Below are 20,454 nucleotides of genomic sequence, written 5' to 3'. Positions count from 1 at the left end.
AAACATATGTTCTGGACACATTACATATGCCCCACTCTATGGGTTTGACACTTTCCCCGTTATCGGGCATGTCAGAGCAATCTGGGGCAGGCGGAGAGGAGAAAGTTGTGCACTTGGCCTTTTTGGCCCAGAAGACCAATCAAATAGCATCATAGGGGGCCAAGTTTGCTGAACCAGAGTTGTGTGTATGTGTCTGAGTTGCAGCATGTGTTCAAGCACACACACACACACACATGCAAAAGAAAACACGCACACACAGAACCACGTTGCTCTCGCTCTCTCTCTCAATCCACATACCATATCTGTTTTATTCTCAAGCCCACCTTCTTTACCTAGCTGCACATCCATCCGTAGTCTCTCTCCCACACATATCCCTCTCTCTCCCAGATGGCTCTAGACACTGTGCCGCCGGTTGTTGATCATGGTCACAATGTGTGACAAGTCCAAGCTCTTCATCATCACCTCCATGAACTCTTCATCTTTTCTGGCTCCTTCCACAAACTCATCCAGTGAAAGCTCACCTGTTTCAGACAGAGACAGATGACACCAGGTCACTCTCATTCATGTCTGGGGCACAGAAAGGTGGGAATAATTGCCCCCTGCACAATCAGTGAGGCTCGATCCCTACAGAGTCAGTGTTTGGAAGTACCAAACAGCTTGCTCATTTTGAAGCCGCCAGAACTGGCAGTGCTAGTAGGTCTGGAGCCTCCTTTATTTCCATGCAAGTCTGACCTTTGCTCCTGCCTCCTGCCCAAAAAGGAGTTAACCCATAAGAAACTGGTTCCTCTCCAGAGATAGGTCACTTGGGGGTACATTACGGGACAGTGTGCCATGCAGAAGGGAAGGTCTGTGAGGCCAAAGAGGAAGGGCCATGGGGAGTCTGCTCTAAACAGTGAGTTGACATTGGCCTGAGTCTCCCAGGACTAGTCTGAAGTACTGCTGTGCCCACCTCCCCTGACTCCTGCCCTCTCAAGGCTAAGAAGCAACAGAAGCAGACAGTGCACAGGAGCAGCTTAGAGAGGCTCCACGTAGGCAAGGCAGCCAGCAGCATGAGAGTGACAAAGCTGGTGTGCAGGGAACGGGTCTCTTTTGGAATTCACAGGGAGGCAACTGAATGGGGCTTATATTGGGGGGAATAGGAGACCGTTAGAGAGGGAAGGACAGAGGACAGGAGTCCAGAAAACCTATTTAAGCTAAAGTGACATAGCTCCTGTGACTCTACTGCCTGCCCTGGCCCAGGTGACTTTTTATTATCCCAAGCTCCAATTCCCCCAATCCCCATTTAGCTGGGACCCTGGTTTCCATCCCTAATTCCACTTTCTCTGTTGGAAAATTTCTGGCACCAGTTCTACATCCTCCATAAACGCAGAGGGAAAAAATGATTGGATTTTTGCCAATACCTCCATCTTCTGTCTCAAAAGGCTGGATTCTGTGCAATGCTGAGTCCTACAGTGCTTACTGGAAACAGAGAGATTGCCAGGGGTTGCTGGTTTCTAGGAACACAGGAATTGCAAGACTGGATCAGACTCATGGTCCATCTAGTCCAGTGTCCTTTCTCCAACAATGGCCAATAGCAGATGCTTAGGGGGAAGAGTCAGGAAACCTCACATTAGGGACCTAGGATTGGAAGGGACCTCCTGGGTTATCAAATCCATTCCCTGTAATTACAGGAAGCCCTGGCATATAACCTCATTAATAATGTATTTCAATACCTACCCTGGAGCTAGTTTGTTTGCACTCACTACTCCTATTGGAAGACTGTTTCAGAACCTCATTCCTCTGATAGAAACCTTCTAATCCAACATTGCTTAAACAGTTGTTCTCCCTCTTTATTGTTTCTCCCCTGATGTATTTATAAAGACCAAGCATATCCTTTTTCTCCCTTAATTTTGCTGGGGTGCACAAGCCAAGCTCTTTTAGCCTACTCACATGAGATGGGTCCAAAAAAGAACTAGATAAATTCATGGAGGCTAGGTCTATCAATGGCTATTATCTAGGGATGGTGTCCCTAGCATCTGTTTGCCAGAAACTGGGAATAGGTGACAAGGAATGCATCACTTGATGATTACCTGTCCTGTTCATTCCCTCTGGGGCACCTGGCATTGGCCACTGTTGGAAGACAGGATACTGAGCTAGGTGGACCTTTGGTCTGACCAAGTGTAATTGTTCTTATGTTCTCTATTCCCCAGCCATCCTGGTAGCCCTTCTCTGCACCTGTTCCAATTTGAATTTATCTTTTTTGAACATGCTGACCAGATCTGTACCCAGTATTCCAGACAAGGTGTTCCCAGTACTTTGTAAAATGGCATAAATATTTCCCTCTCTCTACTGGAAAAATATTTCACCTGATAAATGTTAGATCTGTGTGTATTAGTCAACTGCAGCATGCCTATGAGGCTCCAGTGTAATGGAGCTATAAAAAAAGCAAATGCAATCCTTTCTCACCCTCTGTCATTTCCAGTGTTGATACACATACCTTACCCCAGTCTACACAGAAATTCTTCCTGTTAGTTTCTAAGTGCATGAATTTGTATATTAGGAAGCTATAGGATAATCTGTCCACAGGAAAGACTCCTCCTAACCCCCACTAGTTAGAAAGTGGTTGAAGCCCTAAAGCAGGAAGTTTATAACTCTTCCAGAACTCTTTTGTTAGTCTTCACTGTTGTCATTTTGGATATGCTTATTATCCATATAACCATCCAATACCTCTTGAAGTCTCTGTTCGAACCTTGGCTTGAGCCAGTTCTGCGTTTTTGCCACTGAACATCAATACTCATCAAAATGTAAAAATTTCTACCAGGGACAATGTGGCCCATAAGCCTGGGAAAAGAACTAGTAGCTGATGCTGCTCTGCTGCCTGGTCAAAAATATAAAACCTAGTGTGACAGAGTGGGATATGGATGTATCAAACTGTGAGTGATCTTTTGTTTTGCAAACTCCATTTTTGTACCCTAGCTGCCATTTTGTGTTCTAGGTTAAAAAAACAGTCTGGCCTGGACAAGGTCTGTGTGTTCCAGACACTGCCCCACTCCGGAGACACATGGGACACCTTGTAGAGGACTATTGATGATGGAGCCATCCACTTTGAAAAACTCTGTGACTGCCCAGCTCAGGGGACAGTGGTTTTCTTCATATAGGACTTACATAACAGGTTGGCATTTCCCAGTTGGGTACCTGGCAGAACAAGGTCAGACTAGATTCAAGGAGGGGGCTTCTCTGAGAGAGGGGTCAGCACCTGTCAGAAGTCCAGGCTAGAAGAGGGATGTTACCTAGCTTGAAATGCTGACCAGACGTCAGACTCACAGATGGGGTGAGATCAGACTAAGTGGGGGTGGGCATGGGGCAGGGAGTGCATCTCAGGTCTGTTTGTTATTTTGCAAAGATCTGTAACTCTCTAGTGCTTTCCTAAGAGTAAATTGATAGTGATTAAGATTCCTTGACTAGGTCTGTGTTCTTTGCTTGCTGGCCAAATTGTCCCTGAAAGGGTTAATTGAGAACCTCAGTGCTCCCACAGCAAGGTGGAACTCTGAGGGAAAAGGTCTAAGGCAGCTGGACTGCTGAGCCCCATATCCCAAGCAAGGGTGGAAGATACATGTTGTGCACCTGGGAGTGTACTTTAAAGACCCAGAGCTTGGAAAAGGGATTCAGCTTTTCCCCAACCTGGTTGCTGTAAGTTGTGATGAACTAGGAATGGTCTTAATGTTTTCTCTGAATGCTGTGTTGGTGCCTAAGTGTCCCCTATGCAGTTCTTAAGTATCTAGGTGGTGGGATAAGGGTGTATGGTTTCTGCAGAGCAAAGGGCCAGTGTGCCTAAATGCCTGACATTCTATTTCCTAGCAACTGATGGTCTGCGCCTCTCCCCTGCAAGGTGCCAACTGAAGGTGCTGGAGACAAAGAGGTCAGGTGACCTCCTGGCCCAGGAAAGGAACTGAGCAGAGAAGGAGGGGCTGGAGGGGGTTTTCAGTCTGGAGCTGTCTGGGGACGAGGAGTGAAGTGCAGACGTGGGCGTCTGGCTCACTGCCCCCCAAAAAGGACCTAGCTAAGGGGTCTGGTTCTCTGTACCTACAAGCTCTGTTTTAGATTGTCTTCCTGTCATCAAATAAACCTCTGTTTTACTGGCTGGCTCAGAGTCACGTCTGACTGTGAAGCGAAGTGGGGGTGCAGGACCCTCTGGCTTCCCCAGGGCCCCACCTGGGCAGACTCGCTGTGGGAAGAGCACGGAAGGGCATATGGTGAATGCTCCAAGGAGAGACCCAGAAGGTGAAGCCATGTGAGCTTCTTGCTCTAGAGAGACAGTCTGCTCCAAGGGAGAGGAGGCTCCCCAAAGTCCTGACTGGCTTGGTGGGGAGCAGTTCCAGAGCATCGCCTGGGGACTCCATGACATAAGTGCATATGGAATCCAGCAGTTGGCTTTACTCACATCAGCCTTGCGTCCTCCCAGAGGGGCAATGGGCCATGTACTGACACTTAGGCCTGGTCTACACTATGAGTTTATCTTGAATTTAGCAGCATTAAACCGAATTAACCCTGCACCTGTTCACACAACGAAGCCCTTTATAGCAATATAAAGGGCTCTTAATACTGATATCTGTACTCTTCCCCGACAAGGGGAGTAGCGCTGAAATCGGTATTGCCATTTCAAATTAGGGTTAGCATGGCTGCAATTCGACGGTATTGGCCTCCAGGAGCTATCCCACAGTGCACCATTGTGACCACTCTGGACAGCAATCTGAACTCAGATGCATTGGCCAGGTAGACAGGAAAAGCCCAGCAAACTTTTGAAATTCATTTCCTGTTTGCCCAGCATGGAATGCTAATCAGCACAGGTGACCATGCAGTCCCAGAATCAAAAAAGAGCTCCAGCATGGACCATACGGGAGATACTGAATCTGATCTCTGTATGGGGAGATGAATCTGTTCGATCAGAACTCCATTCCAAAAGCTGAAATGCCAAAACATTTGAAAAAATCTCCAAGGCCATGATGGACAGAGGCCACAACAGGAGCTCAACACAGTGCTACGTGAAACTTAAGGAGCAGAGACAAGCATACCAGAAAACCAAAGAATCAAATGGATGCTTACGGAGGGAGGGGCGACTGATGACTGTAGCTATCCCACAGTTCCTGCACTCTCCGAAAACCATTTGAATTCTGGGCTGAGCTCCCAAAGCTTGAAGGGTCAAAAACATTGTCACAAGTGGTTCAGGATAAATGTCATCAGCCCCCGCACTTCCTCCCTCTGTGAAAGCAAAGGGAACAAAATCGTTTCTCGCCTTTTTTCAATGTCACCATATGTCCACTGGATGCTGCTGGCAGATGCGGTGCTGCAGCACTACACAGCAGCATCTCCTTGCCTTGCCTTGCGGACAGTACAGTATGACTGATATCCATCATCGTCATCCCATGGGTGCTCCTGACTGGCCTCAGTTAGGTTCACCGGGGACACCTGGGCAAAAAAGAGAATGACTCCAGGTCATTCTCTTCTTTAAGTTTTGTCTAATGGAGATTCAGTCCTGCCTGGAATATCATGGCAGCTGGAGGCTTCTGCCTCAGGCTGCTCTCCCAGACAGTAGCACCGTGCGGTCGCACCTACCCCAGCCTACTCCTTGCTACCAGGGCTCACAATCAGATACTTAGACCTCTTCGTTTCACTGCAAATAAAAAAATTAAGCTGCCATTTAGAACTGTCCCCCAACATACATATCCTGGGACATTTTGTATTTTACCAGTGTCAACCAAAGGCCCACACACAAATGAAGATTCAGTCCTGCCTATGCTTCTATCCTAGTGCTTGTCACCGATTCCCATTTTCAGCAATAGGCTGGGCAAGTGCAGAATGGTGGTTCACTCTACTTCACTGTAAGCCAACTGCCCTCCCCTCCCCCCTTTGATCTCTGCTGGCAATAAAGTCAGTGTTGTTTCTTATTCCTGCATCTATATTACTTCATCACACAAATGGGGGGATAACTGCCACGGTAGCCCAGGAGGCGTGGGAGAAGAGGGAAGCAATGGGTGGTGTTGCTTCAGGGGCACCCCCTAGAATGGTATGCAGCTCATCATTTCTGCGGGATGTCTGGGGCTCTGATCCAGAGCGGTCGTTTGCCTCTCTGGTTCTTTAGTAGGCTTGCCTGACATTCTAGGCAGGACTGACTCTCCATTAGACAAAACTTAAAGAAGAGAATGACCTGGAGAGTCATTCCCATTTTTGTCCAGGTGCCCCCGACCTACCTTATCAAGGCCGGCCAGGAGCACCCATGACAGCAGCAAACAGTAAAGTATGACTGGTAACCGTCATTGCCACCTTCTAAAGCAGCAGACGATACAGTAGGGCTGGTAACCGTCTTTGCTAACTTGCAAAAGACAAGGAGATGCTGTTGTGTAGCACTGCAGTACTGCATCTGTCAGCAGCATCCAGTAGACATACGGTGACAGTGAAAAAAGGCTGAACGGGCTCCATGGTTGCCGTGCTATGGCGTCTGCCCAGGCAATTCGGGGAAAAGGGTGCGAAATGGTTGTCTGCCGTTTCTTTCATGGAGGGAGGATTGACTGACAACATTTACCCATAACCACCCATGACAAATTTTTGGCCCATCAGGCATTGGGATCTCAACCCAGAATTCCAATGGGCGGGGCAGACTGCGGGAACTATGGGATAGCTACCCACAGTGCAACGCTCCGGAAGTCGATGCTAGCCTCAGTACATGGACGCACACCGCTGAATTAATGTGCTTAGTGTGGCTGCGTGCACTCGACTTTATACAATCTGTTTCCAAAAATCGATTTCTGTAAAATCGGAATAATCCCGTAGTGTAGACATACCCTTAGTAGCTCAAGACATCTGAACTATCTGGAGTACAGGGCCTGCAGGAAGTGAGGAGCTTACCTACCACAATACTGGGGTATTAGTCTAGTCTCCAGCTTCCCAAGACAGATGTCCAAAAGCTGGACATGGCCCAGACCCTGCTGACAGGTCTGACTTTCACTTCCTGGCTTGATCAGTTCTCTTCTCCTCTCCTCTTCCGATGTACAAACCTATTCTCTACCCTTGATTGTTTTTATCATTTTTTGTTGCCCCATATTAGGGCCTGTCATCCTCACAGGCTTCTCATTCATTTGTGTCCAACTGAAAAAGTTGGAAAAAGCCAATTGGCTGTTAGCTCAGGCTGTAGAGCAGAATCATTTTCTCTCTCTAAGTGGTCTCGGTGCCACTAGATACGACAGAACACCACACTCAGGAGGTGTGTGGGTTACATATGCATTAAATGAGAGGAGCAATGCCTCAGAAAGAGCATAGATGGAGGGGTGTGTGAGATCTTATCAAAGACAAGAGAGTGTAAAGTTAGCAAGGAGGCTACTGGAGGAGACTGGGCCCCAGTGTATTTCTGGCAAGATGAAGTGTGAGGGGCTGAAGGATTAGCTGAGTCAGAGGGCAGACACAGGAATCTCACCATCGCCATTGACATCGATCTTATTGAAGACTCGGTTGGTGAACTCCTCCGCACTAGTTTCATGGTCACAGCCATTAATAGCACGAATAGCCTGGAAGAGAAGAGGAGGAACTAAGCAGCTGGCCCAGGATTAATCTGCTGCCATGGGACCATGGGTGGCATTGATCAAACACACACCTTATAGTGCAGGGTCAGAATATAGAACATTGCTCATATTGAGGCCATTTGTGAAAGGTGTCTCCCCACTCCCACCCACTGTTTCCAAGGGAAAAGCCTGGGGAAACCATCAAGCCTCACAGCATGCCCTGAAGGGCATGAAATCTGGCCTCTGGTGGACGGAATGAGCAACTAAAGCTCATTGAACATGCCATCCAACAGCCTCCACTCATGCAAGATACTGGAGCCCTAGCCCAAGCAGCAAAGAATCCTGTGGCACCTTATAGACTAACAGACGTTTTGGAGCATGAGCTTTCGTGGGTGAATACCCACTTCCTCAGATGCGGCATCTGAGGAAGTGGGTATTCACCCACGAAAGCTCATGCTCCAAAACGTCTGTTAGTCTATAAGGTGCCACAGGATTCTTTGCTGTTTTTACAGATCCAGACTAACACGGCTACCCTCTGATACTTAGCCCAAGCAGCTAGTAACAACTGCCCAGGAATCAGACAATGCCAGAGGCAGGAAGGCAGGACCCAACTTAATTAGGGGTTAACCTTTAGAGGTTAAAATTCACCCCTTGAACTTTACCTGGAAATCTGTGTGTACCAAGGAAAAGTCATGGAGCACTGGTGGGGTCACATGCTCTCCAGAGGTAATGTTGCTGGATAAACAGACCACCATATTCAGAACTAGTTGCAGTTATTCATTCAATTTAAGGTGCAGCCTCACAGCGTGCTATATAGTAATCCAAACACAAGACACAAAGGCTTGGGTAAACCTAAAGAGCATGCACCCAAAAGAAAAATGTTGCAAACCTTGTGTCAAGTGCAAATGACAAAAAGCACTCCTAGAAACATGGAAACTACCAGGTTGGCTCTGAGCAGGTTCCATACAGCTCAAGATGCTATCTCAGATAACGGCCAGCATGCTGATTCTAAGGATTTTAATTTTATCATTTTGAGTTGAGAGACTTTTTAGCAACCTTCTTCAGTCTTTTTAAAATGTCTTTTTCTAAAGTTGAGTGTCACCTTATTGTGTTTTTGGTACCCTTTCTCCCCCAAGAATGTTGCATTAATTTATGCTGTGGTCACTCTTACTTAGTGGCCTAGCTACAGTTATATTTTAAACCTGCTACTTAGAACTAAGTCAATAGTTAGCTGACTCCCTAGCTGAACTCGGATGGCCCCCAAGAACTCCCAAAGGAAAGGGTGAGCTAGAGTGGGGGAAGTGCATTCAGGATGTTTGTTGTTTTCTATGGTCCTGTGCTTCCTGTGTATTTCTCATGCTATTAAAAACAGAGCAATGGTGTTTTAGAAACCTGTGCAAAGAAAGTCTGCATGTGATATGTGCTATGCCTACCATATGCCCCTTGAAAAGGTAAAATAAATCTGGGTCCCAGAATACCTACAACATCTGGAGTTCAGGGAGAGAGTGTGTTTGACCTAAGAGGAAGTCTGGAGGCATCAGCCTTGGTAAGAGGGGCTAGGCAGTTGGGCTGCAAGGTCTCTATCCTCAGGAGGGGGAGCTTGACAGAGAAGCTGCATCCCAAAAGTGTGTCTAGAATCCTAAGCCAGGGGTAGTGCCTAGACTCAGTTCAGACTTTGGCAGCTTAAACATATGAGATCCAGTAGCTGGAGCACCTCACAGGAGTCTGGTGAATGGCAAAAAGAGTATTCTTTACTGGATCTGTGACACTGACAGCTGCCAGAATTGAGAGCTACAGCACAGCAGGAATCTCTCTGGACTCTCCATTGGTCCACCAGTGCCAGTGAGATTCAGTGTGGCCATCCCACTGATTTACAGAATAATGAGGGCCAAAAAGTGTACACAACCCCCTATGTTACCACCTTGATGATGTTGAGCAGTTCATGTCGGTCAATGCAGCCATTGCCATCCACATCATAGAGCTTGAAGTACCAACGTAATTTCTGTTCCATCTTTCCCCGGAGAACTAGGCTGAGTGCAGCCACATACTCCATGAAATCGATATACCCATCCTGTGAGAAAAAGAAAGGGAACATGAGAGTTAGGGTTCACAGACATTAGTGCTGAGAGAGTCCTGCCTCTATAGCTAATATCTCTGCAAGGTCAGGACTGAGAAATGTGTAGCTAAGTGCCTGGGCACCAGAAGCTTGGCCTTAGCAGAAAATGGCTGGCTTTAGTCTAAGTTAGAAAGAGGAAAGAGGCAGCAGCCTGGCTCTGCTCAGGATGCCTGCAATAATTATGGGTCAGCTTCAGATTTTTCTACAAAATGGTGCTGGAACACTTGAGAAAACAGGCTCCATGTAATTATTCTCTCTTACATGTTTATAATAGCCTCTGTGCTCAGTGCTCTCCAGATGTGAAGCCCTCACTCCACATGTACATGAACATGTCCTTCTCGCCACAAGCCATGACTGATTGGGGGCAGAAGAGTCAGCCCCAGAACACTAGTTGGTTAGAGGACTGGGATGACATCTCACTCCTGACTTCCTGCTGTCAGCCCATTTCTCATTGTAAGTGAGGAAAGCCAATTCAGAGTAGGAGCTCAGCCATTCCCAAGTGGTTGTGTCCATGCCAAACAGATGACACATGGACGGAACTCCATACAGGGGCCACAGGGCTTAGGCAAGAGCACACATTGCTATTGCTACTGCTGGGAGGAGGAGGAGACCCCAAATGTATCTTGAACTTGAGGTTAGGGTACCAGCCTAGGGAGCAGGTGAGGCATATTCACAGGAAAGCTGGGAGGATGGTCAATATGCAGCAAAGGAGACCTGACCATCATGGCATCCATGAATATGGACACCAGACAATGCAGCAGAGATGAACTCACCACTCCAAGCTAGCACTGGCAGTGGCAGAAGTAATCCTATTTTGGGATGAAGAAATTTTGGCCAGGGGCTGATAGGACTCCTAATCAGATTAGAGAGCATTCCTCTGTATATTTAGGCACAGGGGACTTGGTCCACTGTACTATTGCTGAGGTAGGGGAGGCATGTGTGACTTTCCCCTCCTAGGGGTCCCTGAATGGTCCATCGTACTAACTGAGGTCTGGCTCTACCCAGCTAAAAGTGTTCATTTATAGCTAAGTGCAGCAGTTTTTTCTGGGGTTAATTTCTGACTCAGAGAAGACAGAGACAGAGGTCAGGGCACAAATGGGGATTCGCATGTGCTGAGATCAGAGCATGGATCTGGATGCCATGCATTCTAATGTACTAAGGGACTTCACAGATTTTAGGCCAGAAGGGACCACCATGATCAAGTCTGACCTCCTACATAATGCAGGCTTTAGTTGTTACCAACAGATTCTTGCATCAAGTCCATAACGTCTGGTTGCAATACAGCAGTGGTTCTCAACCAGGGGTATCTGTACCCCTGGAGGTACTTAGAGATCTTCCAGGGGGTATATCAACTAACCTAGATATTTGCCTAATTTTACAATCGGCTACATAAAAAGCACTAGCAAACTCAGTATAAACTAAAATTTCATACAGACAATTACTTGTTTACACTGCTCTATATACTGTATAATGAAATGTAAGTAAAATATTTATATTCCAATTGATTTATTTTATTATATGGCAAAAAAGAGAAAATAAGCAATTTTTCAGTAATAGTATGCTGTAATACTTTTGTATTTTTATGCCTGATTTTGTAAGCAAGTAGTTTTTAAGTAAGGTGAAACTTGGGGATACTTGGAACAAATCAGACTTCTGGAAGGGGTACATTAGTCTGGAAAGGTTGAGAACCACTTGTGATGAAGTGGGACTATTCTTAATGTGTCCTCTGAATACTGTGTGGATGCCTCAGTTTCCCCTATGCATTTATTAAGTCTTCAGCGTGCATAAGTAGCCAACACTCTGTCTCCTGGCAACAAATGGCAGGGGCCCTTCCCCCCTGCAAGGGGATGGATAAAGGTAAACAAAGAGATCAGGTGACCTCCTGGCCTGGGAAAGAGACAAAGGCCAGAAAGGAGATGCTGGAGGGGGTTTCAGTTTGGAGCTGGCTGGGAATGAGGGGTGAGTGCAGATGGGGTTGTCTGGCTCGCTGGGCTCCAGAATGGAGCCAGCTGAAGGGTCCCGTTCTCTGTACCTATAAGCTCTGTTTTAGATCGTGTTCCTGTCATCTAACAGACCTCTGTTTTACTGGCTGGTTAAGAGCCACATCTGACTGCAAAGTGGGGGTGCAGGACCCTCTGGCTTCCCCAGGACCCCACCTGGGCAGACTCACTGTGGGAAGTGCTCAGAGGGGCAGAGGATGGTGAATGCTCCAAGGAGAGACCCAGGAAGGTGAAGCCGTGTGAGCCTCTTGCCCTGAAGACAGTCTGCTCCAAGGGAGAGGAGGCTCCCCAAAGTCCTGACTGGCTTTGTGGGGAGCAGTTCTTAAGCATCACCCGAGGACTCCATGATATCACTGCACTAGAGCATCACTTTTAGAAAGATATCTAATCTGGTTATAGTGACAGAGAATCCAGCACATCCCTATATAAATTGTTCAGCAAGTTAATTAACCCCATCACAGATATTATTGGCCTGCCCCTGCTGGCCATCCATGATACTGCTATGAGGGAACCCAAGCCACTAGGTTCCTAGGGTGTTTCAAGCATCTGGAACCTAAACAGAGTCCAGCTATTGCCTCTCCACCTTGGGATCCTCAGGTACAGTCTCAGAGTGCAGACCCTCTGTTTTGCACTCCCTCTTGAGAGCTGGGTTTGGAGAGGGTCCCAAATGAGGAAAGATTAAAGAGGCTAGGACTTTTCAGCTTGGAAAAGAGGAGACTAAGGGGGGATATGATAGAGGTATATAAAATCATGAGCAATGTGGAGAAAGTGGATAAGGAAGAGTTATTTACTTATTCCCATAATACAAGAACTAGGAGTCATCAAATGAAATTAATGGGCAGCAGGTTTAAAACAAACAAAAGGAAGTTCTTCTTCACACAGCACACAGTCAACTTGTGGAACTCCTTGCCTGAGGAGGTTGTGAAGGCTAGGACTATAACAGCGTTTAAAAGAGAACTGGATAAATTCATGGTGGTTATGTCCATACATGGCTATTAGCCAGGATGGGTAAGGAATGGTGTCCCTAGCCTCTGTTTGTCAGAGGATGGAGATGGATGGCAGGAGAGAGATCACTTGATCATTGCCTGTTAGATTTACTCCCTCTGGGGCACCTGGCATTGGCCACTGTCAGTAGACAGATACTGGGCTGGATGGACCTTTGGTCTGACCCGGTACGCCTGTTCTTATGGAAACTGATGATTTTGGTGATTTGTTTTTATAGCTTACGAAGTCTGATTAATATTATGGAATTGCTCTTATGAAAACTACTGTATGATGAATGCCTCTCTGTATGTGTATTCATTATTCCATTCTATTCAGAGTCATACAGCATTCCTCACCATAGTATCCATGCATGTTCCAGTCACACATTAAGCAATGTGATCACACATGTTGTATGTTTACTCTCTCATCCTCTTCCCACAGAAAGCAGCATGTGCAGTGGAAAGCCTTGTTTTGGTGGTGTATGGTTTGTTTTTTTAATATAAATATATGTGTTGCTATGTGTTTATGTTAGAGAAGGAGAGGTCAAAGAAGTGCCTGATATCAAATGAGGATATTAATATAATATAATAGACATCACAGAAACTTGGTGGAACAATTATAATTAATGAGATGTGGTAATACCAGGATACATAATACTGTATGCAGGAATGACAGACTAGAGTACACTGGGGGAGTGGTACTATATGTGAAAGAAAGCATAGTCAAATATAGAAAAAATCTTAAATAAAATCAAACAGGACCACAGAATCTCTAGGGACATAAATTCTGTCCTTGACTAATGAATACAGCAATAGGAATATACTAGCAAACACCTGACCAGGATGGTGATGGTGACTGTGAAATGCTCAAAGAGATTAGAGAGGCTATAAAAACAGGAAACCCTATAATAACGGGGAAGTTCAACTATCCTTCTATTAACTGGAAACATGTCACCTCAGGATGGGATGCAGAGATAAAATTTCTAGACACCATTAATAACTGCTTCTTGGAGCAGCTAGTGCTGGAACCCACAATGGGGGAGGTAATTCTTGATTTAGTCCTAAGTGGAGCACAGGATCTGGTCCTGAATATAGCTGAACTGCTCAGTAATACAGGTCATCATGTAAACTTACATTTAACATCCTTGTGGGGAGAGGAGAAATACCAAAGAAACCCACCACAGTAGCATTCAAGTTTAAAAAAGGGAAATTACACAAAAATGAGAAAGCTAGTTAAACAGAAATTATAAAGGAACAGTTACAAGAGTATCAGAGGGTAGCCGTGTTAGTCTGGATCTGTAAAAGCAGCAAAGAATCCTGTGGCACCTTATAGACTAACAGACGTTTTGGAGCATGAGCTATCGTGGGTGAATACCCACTTCCTCAGATGCATCTGAGGAAGTGGGTATTCACCCACGGAAGCTCATGCTCCAAAACGTCTGTTAGTCTATAAGGTGCCACAGGATTCTTTGCTGCAGTTACAAGAGTGAAATGCCTGCATGCTGCATCGATACTTTCTAAAAACACCATAATTAGAGGCTTGAACTATATGCATACCCCAAATTTAAAAAAACCTAATTGGACCAAAAAAATGTCACGATTAAATGATAGAATCATAGAAGATTAGGGTTGGAAGAGACCTCAGGAGGTCTGTCATAAACAGATAAGTAAGAGTTAATGGAACAGAAGTACTTCATATCTCTTTTGCCTGTAAAGGGTTAACAAGATCAGTGAGCCTGGCTGTCACCTGACCACAGGACCAATCAGGGGACAGGATACTTCCAAATCTTGAGGGAAGGAAGTGTGCGTGTGTGCTGTTAGAATTTGGGTGTTGTTCTCTCTGGGTTCTGAGAGTGACCAGATTGCAACCAGGTTTCTCTCCAAACTCTCTGATACAGTCTCTTATATGTCCAGAATAGTAAGTACTAGGTAAATAAAGCGAGTTAGGCTTATGTTTGTTTTCTTTATTTGCAAATGTGTATTTGGCTGGAAGGAGTTCAAACTGGTATTTTGCTAAAAGGATTTTAATTTGTACTTGTATACTTAGGCTGGGAGGGTATTCCCAGTGTCTACAGCTCAAAGACCCTGTAACATATTCCATCTTAAATTTACAAAGATAATTTTTACTGGTTTTTCCTTCTTTAATTAAAAGCTTTTCTTGTTTAAGAACCTGATTGTTTTTTTATTCTGGTGAGACCCCAGGGGACTGGATCTGGATTCACCAGGGACTTGGTGCGGAGAAAGGAGGGAAGGGGCAGAGAAAGGTTGATTTCTCTCTGTGTTAGGATTACTTTCTCTCTCAGGGAAAGTCTGGGAGGGGGAGAAAGAAGGAGGGGGGGAAGGTGAATTTTCCTCTCTGTTTAAAGATTCAAGGAGTTTGAATCACAGTGATCTTCCAGGGTAACCCAGGGAGGGGAAGCCTGGGAGAGGCAAAGGTGGGGGAAAGGGTTTTCTTTCCTTGTGTTAAGATCCAGAGGGTCTGAGTCTTGGGGTTCCCTGGGCAAGGTTTTGGGGGGACCGGAGTGTACCAGGCACTGGAATTCCTGGTTGGTGGCAGCACTACAGGTCCTAAGCTGGTAATCAAGCTTAGAGGAATTCATGCTGGTACCCCATCTCTTGGATGCTAAGATTCAGAGTGGGGAATTATACCATGACAAGGTCATATAGTCCAACCCCCTGCTCAAAGCAGGGCCAACACCAATTAAATCATCCCAGCCAGGGCTTTGTCAAGCTGGGCCTTAAAAACTTCTAAAGATGGAGATTCCACCACCTCCCTAGGTAACCCATTCCAGTGCTTCACCACCCTCCTAGTGAAATAGCTTTTCCTAATATCCAACCAAGCCCTCCCCCATTGCAACTTGAGACCATTACTCCATGTTTTGTCATCTGCCACCACTGAGAACTGTCGAGCTCCATCCTCTTTAGAACCCTCCCTTCAGGTAGTTGAAGGCTGCGATCAAATCACCCCTCACTCTTCTCTTCTGAAGACTAAATAATCCCAGTTCCCTCAGCCTCTCCTCATAAGCCATGTGCCCCAGCCCCCTAATAATTTTCATTGGGGAGAATCCAGTGGGGGCAATTTCTGTAGTGGGGGCCCCAAAACTGGATGTAATACTCCTGCTGTAAACTCACCAGTGCCAAATAGAGGGGAACAATCACTTCAATCGATCTGCTGGCAATGCTCCTACTAATACAGCTCAATATGCCGTTAGCCTTCTTGGCAACAAGGGCACATATTTTTCCTAATGGCACAGAGAAAGCAACTGCCTTTGCATCACAAATACTCACCCCTTCTAAGAAGAACTAGGCACCAATAGACTATGAAGCTCTCAGCATTAGCTTTAGAATTTGGAAGTTCTATACCTATCTGTATGGTAGACATTTTACCTTGCTAACAGATCATTGCCTGTTCCTTTCAATTTTTATACTGAAACATGGAATTCCACCATTAGCTGCTGCTTGTATGCAATGTGGGCATTGCTACTTCCAGCTTAATCCTATACTATTCAATTCTGTAAAGAGACTCAGCACTGCAATGTTGTTGCACCTCAGGAGAGTTCTCAGAGTCTTAAGCTGTTCAGGAAAATTGGCTCTTAGGTCCCCCCAGGATAATCCTGATATTAGCTGAGACACTTATGTAATTCAGCTCCTCACACTAGGGACTGATTTGTTTCCACTATTAACTGTTCTGCTTTTTTCTCTCTCACGTCTATAATACAAGTTAAATATTCCTGCATCCAAACAAGCACCTTCTGCACACAGCACTTGGCCTTGCACAGTGTGTAGTGTCCAAGACCAATACATGGATGCATTAGAAAGCTTGGAAGACCTAGGCTCAAGTTCAAGGATGGCTGCAAGAGGGAGTTGAAAATGTTTAACGCTGACACTACAAGCTGAGAAGGTGAAGCTAGCAATAGGCTACACTGGAGGGCTGTGCTGCATCAGGGAGTCAAAGAAACTAAAGAGAGGTGGTTGAAAGAGGAAAGCAAAAAGAGAGCAAAGAGGAATGCATAGCTGGCCTCAAGCATGAGTAGTGTGTTGGCTTCATCACGTGGCTCTGTGCTTTATGCCTGGATTATCTGTGGCAAGACTATCACTTGAGAATTTGACTTTTTAGCCACTCGCAATGTTGCAGCATAACAAATGGTAACTCAAGAGCTTTGGTGCTTACATCATCATCTTTTGAGACAGATGGTTGCCATTCACTACAAAGCTACACATAGTCTTAGTCCTATGCTCTGTAATAACCCTACACAAGAGCTCAGCACATTAGGCTCCCTTCATACTTAAGGGAAATCTGTTATACACTCTGTGTGAGATGGGAGGTCACCTGTACTGACCTGCCAAACCTCAGCTTCACACCCATTACTCTTGGGTTGTTATGGCTTTATTTAAATACTCCAACTTCAAATCTAGTTATTTATTTTAAAAAGCGACTGTCCTTTTAAATAATTAATATTTACTGCGCAACCTGGTGCCTATCGTGCCAGGCACTTGGGAATATATATAATATTCTTTTATCATTAATAACATACTGAACACCCCCTTCAATACTATTCACAGTCCCAAGATACCTCAAGAAAGTGACTCTGGAAAGCAAGTTTCAGCGTGGTAGCCATGTTAGTCCGTATCAGCAAAAAAGAACGAGAGTACTTGTGGCACCTTAGAGGCTAACAAAATTTATTTGGGCATAAGCTTTCGTGAGCTAAAACCCACTTCATTGGATGCATGCAGTGGAAAATACAACAGGACACACAAACAAAATTTGTTAGTCTAAGGTACCACAAGTACTCATTCTTTTTTTCTGGAAAGCAAAGGGCTTTGTCTGAGCTATCTTAACATTATTGGCTGGGCCTGCAAAACAAATTTCCTGTTTACCATGGTCACCACTCTAGACACAGGACCAACGTGTGGATTTTAGGAAGGGACACTGATTCTTTAGAATAGGAGATATTTATGTAGGACCCTCAGCCCTGTACAGCTGTGCCAGAGTGCAACTGCTCATCTCTCTCAGCTTGATTTACATCCATATAGGTTTTCAAGGCTGTTGTCACAAGGAAGGGAGCTAGAGACCTACTGTTTTCCCTCAATGAAAGCAGACAGCTACCTTTGAATTTCCAGACCCACTGAATCAATGGCTCATGACTTGGCATACTGGACCCCAAGGCAGCTCTGGTGTTTTTCAGTTTCTAGGCACTTCACTGTAAACTGATTGTACTTCCCAAAAATGCTGTAAAAGCAAAAGGACAGAGGATGCCTCAGCATCTCTATAAAGAGAGGACACCTAGGGAAGCACTTGGACTTGGTAACTCCTGCAAGACCTTCTGATTTCCCTTCCCCCAGTGCTTTTCTTTCCTTCTACCAACCTGACTGCAGTTGTCTATCCATTTCACATCTGCCAATCATTAGTTCCCTCCTTGATCCACAGATACTGAGGTGGCAAGCTAGAGAGGAGCATGTAAGATAGTCAGTAGCTTGCAGCAGGGAGGTAGCTACATGGGATGCATCAGCTTTGGAATCAGGGGTTTCAGGCAGCAGGGAAGAGTCCTACCCTGCCTCCTAGGTGCTCTAGACCCCATTTCCCTATCCTCTGTTGAAAGTCCTAAGCTGGACCCCCTACACATCCATACGACAGTCATTTCAATTGCAAACAGTCTGGAAACTGCCCTATTGTGTACAGTTTACAAATAAATCTACTTTAATGTTCCATATTCTCAAGTGATATCTGATACTGGGCAAACTACAGGACTGTAGCAGAGTGGTAGCCATGTTAGTCTGGATCTGCAAAAGCAGCAAAGAATCTTGTGGCACCTTATAGACTAACAGACGTTTTGGAGCTGAGCTTTCATGGGTGAATACTCACTTACTTGACACCATTCAAGGCACTGCATTTAGCCGTATGGAGTGGAAATCCATCAACCTCATGAAGAGAAAAGGACATGCATCTGACGAAGTGGGTATTCACCACGAAAGCTCATGCTCCAAAACGTCTGTTAGTCTATAAGGTGCCACAGGATTCTTTGCTGCTTTTACAGGACTGTAATGAAAGGGATGAAAAGAGCCTGGTTCAACCTGCATCCGCTTCCTACAATGCTCTATTAGCCAAGCAAGAGAGATACACTGTAGCTTATGGCAAGCACCTGAGAAGAGGGTTCATTATGCAGGTGACCAAACTCAGGACACACAGACAATGAAGTGCCATAGCAGAAGATGCAGGTACCTCTCTTACCTAGAGTCATCCAAGAATACAAAAAATGAATGTAAAATGCATAATTTTGCATTCCTACACACAACAAATACACAGGGTCCCTGAAATATACTAATCCTGCCAGAGCAATGAACAGTAATGTGACTGTCAGGCTCCCCTCTCTTTTTCAATATTCTAAACTCCATCTCTTCCCTTAAGGCACATTTTTTACATTCAGATGTTTAAGTCTGGTGCGCCTGCTATAAAGCATTTTGCTGACCAAGATTTGGAAGTAAAATCAGAGATGCAATCATGACTGCACTAACTGTGATACTTTGGTTTCTTTGTGAGCAGTACAAGGCTGTCTAAGTTTCCCATTGGGTAAAAACATACCTTGTTCATATCAAAAGTGCGGAACATCTGTTCAATGTACTCACTGGCCACAGGATCCAGACCCCGAAGCCCAAAGAACTGTTTAAATTCATGCTCAGTCAGCTGTCCTGATGGACACTCGGTCATAAACTTTTTGTACCAATGGTGGATCTCAACAGCTTGCAGATCATCTACTGTGGAACTACCACTGTTCCCCATTTGCGTGGTGGGATGCTAAGAGCCCTCTGGAATCACCTCTTCCTCTTACAGTTCTCAAAGCAATCTCAGTCTGCTGCCTTCCACCCTCACTCTCAACATCAGCTCATTTAAGTGAGGGATATACCCTCCCAGAAGCCAATTACAGTTGTTAATCTGCTCTTATGCTGACTTAGAAACCTTAAAGCTTCAATGATATAAAGTCTCCTGGAAATGGAAAGAAGTTGAAGGATAATCTAGCAAAGCACTGCTATTTCAGGAGGCAAATCAGAAGGGGTGAGAGATAATCAGATACTGGCAGGAGGAACTGCTTTGGTATTGCCCTTGTTTTCCATGCATTGGTCTAATTTTACATGAAGATGTTATTGGACCTTTCTGGCCAAAGAAGGCTGTGGTGTTTGCAATAAAAAAAATAAATAAATGAAGAATTAGAATGTATAGACTTTAAGGTCAGAAGGGACCATTATGATCATCTAGTCTGACCTCCTGCACAATGCAGGCCACAGAATTTCACCCATCCACTTCAAACCCCTAACCTATGTTTGAGTTACTGAAGTCCTCAAATTGTGGTTTGAAGACCTCAAGCTGCAGAGAATCCCCCAGCAAGTGACTCGTGCCCCATGCTGCAGAGGAAGGTGAAAAACCTCCAGGGTCTCTGCCAATCTGCCCTGGAGGAAAATTCCTTCCCGACCCCAAATATGGCAATCAGTTAAACCCTGAGCATGTGGGCAAGACTCACCAGCCAGCACCCAGACCACTGTCTCTTACCCAGCCAGAGGTCCCTGTTTCAGAGACTTCTCTTGGGGTTCTTTTGTCTTTGTAAATCCTCAAGCCTACACCTGGTTCAGATAGCAAATGTGGCTGGCTCCATGGATGTCAATTCTTCTCAGCGTTGATTGAATTAGCCCTGAGACTGCATCTTGCCTTTGCTGACAAGTCTCACTTTAATAGTTTTGAAACCTAATATTCTATATTTTACATATTTCTTAAATTATTTCCCATCAAAACCTCTCCCAATAACCACGACAATCAGCTCATTCTTTGTTTT

General features: G+C 45.3%; 1 protein-coding gene across 1 annotated transcript; it reads right to left on the bottom strand.

The window, feature by feature from the left end:
* Positions 1-288: 288 nt before the first annotated feature.
* LOC115640694 (guanylyl cyclase-activating protein 1-like) lies at positions 289-19,409 on the bottom strand. Its single transcript, XM_030543608.1, has 4 exons — positions 19,212-19,409; positions 9,454-9,603; positions 7,448-7,538; positions 289-521 (listed from the first exon to the last, which is right to left on the bottom strand). Exons 1-4 carry the CDS (start codon positions 19,407-19,409, stop codon positions 394-396), a joined length of 567 nt encoding a protein of 188 aa, XP_030399468.1. The 3' UTR covers positions 289-393.
* Between the last annotated feature and the right edge of the window lie 1,045 nt (positions 19,410-20,454).

Source organism: Gopherus evgoodei, chromosome 1, assembly GCF_007399415.2.
Source record: "Gopherus evgoodei ecotype Sinaloan lineage chromosome 1, rGopEvg1_v1.p, whole genome shotgun sequence".
Classification (NCBI taxonomy): domain Eukaryota; kingdom Metazoa; phylum Chordata; order Testudines; family Testudinidae; genus Gopherus; species Gopherus evgoodei.
This window is presented reverse-complemented; position numbering and strand designations above follow the sequence as displayed.

Coding starts and splice junctions, on each gene's coding strand:
- LOC115640694 (XM_030543608.1), bottom strand. CDS start 19,409: ATGGGGAACAGTGGTAGTTCCACAGTAGATGATCTGCAAGCTGTTGAG. Junction 7,539..9,453: donor AACTGCTCAACATCATCAAG/GTGGTAACATAG, acceptor CTTCTCTTCCAG/GCTATTCGTGCTATTAATGG. Junction 522..7,447: donor GATCGATGTCAATGGCGATG/GTGAGATTCCTG, acceptor TGTCTGAAACAG/GTGAGCTTTCACTGGATGAG.